The sequence below is a fragment of the Opisthocomus hoazin genome, chromosome 19 (assembly GCF_030867145.1).
Source record: "Opisthocomus hoazin isolate bOpiHoa1 chromosome 19, bOpiHoa1.hap1, whole genome shotgun sequence".
In the NCBI taxonomy this organism is placed as follows: Eukaryota; Metazoa; Chordata; class Aves; order Opisthocomiformes; family Opisthocomidae; genus Opisthocomus; species Opisthocomus hoazin.
The window spans coordinates 1617987-1621175 of NC_134432.1; the positions used below are offsets into that span (position 1 = coordinate 1617987).

Genomic DNA, 3189 nt, shown 5'->3' on the forward strand with positions numbered 1-3189 from the left:
GAGGGTTTGCTAGATCATCTCCACTGGCACCAGGTTTCTGTGTCCCTGTAGCTGAAGATACGTGTGTCCTACATCCATTCCCTATTCTGGACAACACTTCTCAAAAAAGGATATCCTTGAAAGTCTTAGAAAAACCTGAAAAGTCCATTGAGATGTTTCTTTGCTTTGGGTCTTTGTCTTCAGCTCTTCTTACTTCCATTTTCATTGCTATTTAAATGACATCTGACAGGCCTACAGGCATTAGAACAGGATCATTTGGTGTCTTGCACAGATTCTCACTCCCTAAAAGCTTCCCTGACCAGGGCTCTTTAGTCGATACCCAGAGCAAGTCACATTGAGGTGTCAACCTCTCTTCATGGTTTTAAATGTTTGTTTAAACAGTCCCTTACAGCACAGGAGGATTCAAGCCCCACAAACATCTGCTCTGCTCCAGTTACAAAAAGGGCGCAATAGGATCTTAAAGGAACAGTGCCTAGATGAGACATCCAGAAGTCTGCAGTGCAACCTGTCCAAAACAGGGTCAGACCAAATGGTTCAAGGCTTGATTCAGTTTGAGTTTGAGACTTCCCAAGGACAGAGACTACCCAGCCTCCATGGGTGACCTGTTCCAGCACTTGTTTGAGCTCCTGGGGAAAAATGTTGTCCTTCTCTCCTGGCTGAAACACTCTTCGTTCACTTTCCTCCCATGGTCTTTTGTCCTCCTGCCATGCAATAGGGTGAAGAGAAGTGCTCTCTGTTCTCCATAACCTTCTTGTGGGTGCTGGCAGGCTGGGGTGATGTCCTGCTCAGCCTTTCCTTCTCGAGACTGGACAAGCCCAGCTCCCTCAGCCTCTCCTCACAGGCCAAGTGCGCCAGTCCCTTGCTGTCGTGCAGCCCTTTGCTAAACCCACGACAGCTTGCCAATATCATTCCTAAACTGGGCATCTGAATTTTGGATCCCTTCTCTTTACTCTTAACTATTCTTGCAGCCACCAAATCCAGGTGGTCACCCCATGGCAGTTCCTTTGTGACCGCTGCCAGTGCCCCGGCCTGTGCCCAGCCCAGCCACACTGTCCCACAGATCATCCCATGGACCCACTGTTCCGGCTCAGCACTGGAAAGGGTGTGTATGTGGTGTGAGGAACAGTTTCTCGTAGGTGATCCCCAAGACATTCCTTTGTGCCCTGTCCCCCTTCAGTTTCTTGTACCTGAGACAGCCTCCCATAAGTCCTGATAACTACGCAGTCTTATCCACACCCCATGTGGGGTTTCGCAGATGTCCTCGCTCTGGGTTTTGCCAGGGTTTGGACAAGGAGAGAAGTGGAGCAGGGCTTGCCTTTCCACCTGTGCAGTCACTGAGCCCAGCAGGAAGAGGGAAGTGGCCATGCAACAAAGCTCACACATAAACCTGTGGTGAGAGGTCAGTGCTGGAAGAGGCCAAAAAGCGAGGCCACCAGTGAAAGTTCACTGGAGTCCCATTCCCTAATACATCACCCCATGTCTTCCTCCCCCCATTCCATGGAGAACCACAGCACAGCAAACTGTACTCACAGGGTCAGTTTCTTCAGCCTGCTGCTGACCTCAGCCATGCAAGGAAAGCCCAACCTCTAGCCAATGCCACTGAGGAAATCCACTTTTATTAGAAAGATTTTACAGTGGAGGCCAGCTGTAACCTTGTGACAGACACATGTGTAAAGACCTCAGGGTTAGACAGGCTCAATTTATGACTCTGGAGAAGTGGAGTTCATGCAGACATTCCTGGAGAAACAGAATTATCACAGATAAAATGACCAGAGCACAGGAGGTTCCCCATAAGCAGTAGAAATCACTTGTGAAAAGAAATGGGCACATTATAGCTGCTGAAAGACTAATAACAGAATGAGCTTCTTCAACGCATCTTTGAGCTCCTGGTTCCTCATGCTGTAAATGAGGGGGTTCACTGCTGGAGGAACCACCGAGTAGAGAAATGACAAAACCAGATCCAGGTATGGGGAGGAGATGGAGAGGGGCTTCATATAAGAAATCATGCCAGTGCTGATAAAAAGAGACAAAACAATCAGATGGGGGAGGCATGTGGAAAAGGCTTTGTGCTGTCCCTGCTCAGAGGGGATCCTCAGCACAGCCCTGAAGATCTGCACATAGGACACGACAATGAAACCAAAACACCCAAAAGCCAAAGAAACACTAACCCCAAGAAGCCCAACTTCCCTGAGGTAGGACTGTGAGCAGGAGAGCTTGAGGATCTGGGGTATTTCACAGAAGAAGTGGTCCAGGGCACTGCCTTGGCAGAGAGGAATTGAAAATGTATTGACAGTGTGCAAGAGAGCATGGAGGAAAGCACTGCCCCAAGCAGCTGCTGCCATGTGGACACAAGCTCTGCTGCCCATCACCAGTTCATAGTGCAGAGGTTTGCAGATGGCCGTGTAACGGTCATAGGCCATGACAGTGAGGAGACAACACTCCCCCACAATCAAGAAGAGAAAGAAAAAGAGCTGGACAGCACACCCTGCATAGGAGATGGCCCTAGTGTTCCAGAGGGAATTGGCCATGGCTTTGGGGAGAGTGGTGGAGACGGAGCCCAGCTCAAGAAAAGAGAGGTTGAGGAGGAAAAAGTACACGGGGGTGTGGAGGCGGTGGTCACAGGCTATGGCAGTGATGATGAGGCCGTTGCCCAGGATGGCAGCCAGGTAGATGGCCAGGAAGAGGCAGAAGTGCAAGAGCTGCAGCTCCCGTGTGTCTGCAAATGCCAGGAGGAGGAAGTGGGTGATGGAGCTGCTGTTGGTCATTTGTTTCATCTGGGCAAGGGATTCTGTTCTTAGAGGAAGAACCAATGAAGATTTAGGGCAGACTTCTCAGAGCAAAATCAAAGCCTTTCTCCAAGACCCTCACCCTGTTACACACATTCATCATTCGTTTTCCAGGAGCCCTTGCTTCAGCTCTGTGGCTGCAGCTCTGGTTGGTTGTTCCTGAGTGTACCGGGAGCAGCAGGACCTCTTCCTTCCGGCTGCTAAAAAGCCAGCTCTGCTCTGCGGACAGTGGGTGCATGGGCATGGTGGGGCAAGGTCCAGACCCGTTGTACAACTTTGTCAGACGAACCTCCTCCTGTCACAGTAGGAATTTTCAGCATCAAAACTGCAGAGGTCAGACTCAGAAATTTTGGGTTTTCACAGCTTCCCTGATTTCCCCTTGTGGTTGTTGTCATTAGATGAT

The 3189-nt window shown here is 50.0% G+C and overlaps 1 protein-coding gene across 1 annotated transcript; it reads right to left on the bottom strand.

Moving 5' to 3' along the window:
• Positions 1–472: 472 nt before the first annotated feature.
• LOC142363674 (olfactory receptor 14A16-like) lies at positions 473–2765 on the bottom strand. The gene is made up of 2 exons (XM_075439823.1): positions 2370–2765; positions 473–505 (listed from the first exon to the last, which is right to left on the bottom strand). Exons 1-2 carry the CDS (start codon positions 2763–2765, stop codon positions 473–475), a joined length of 429 nt encoding a protein of 142 aa, XP_075295938.1.
• Between the last annotated feature and the right edge of the window lie 424 nt (positions 2766–3189).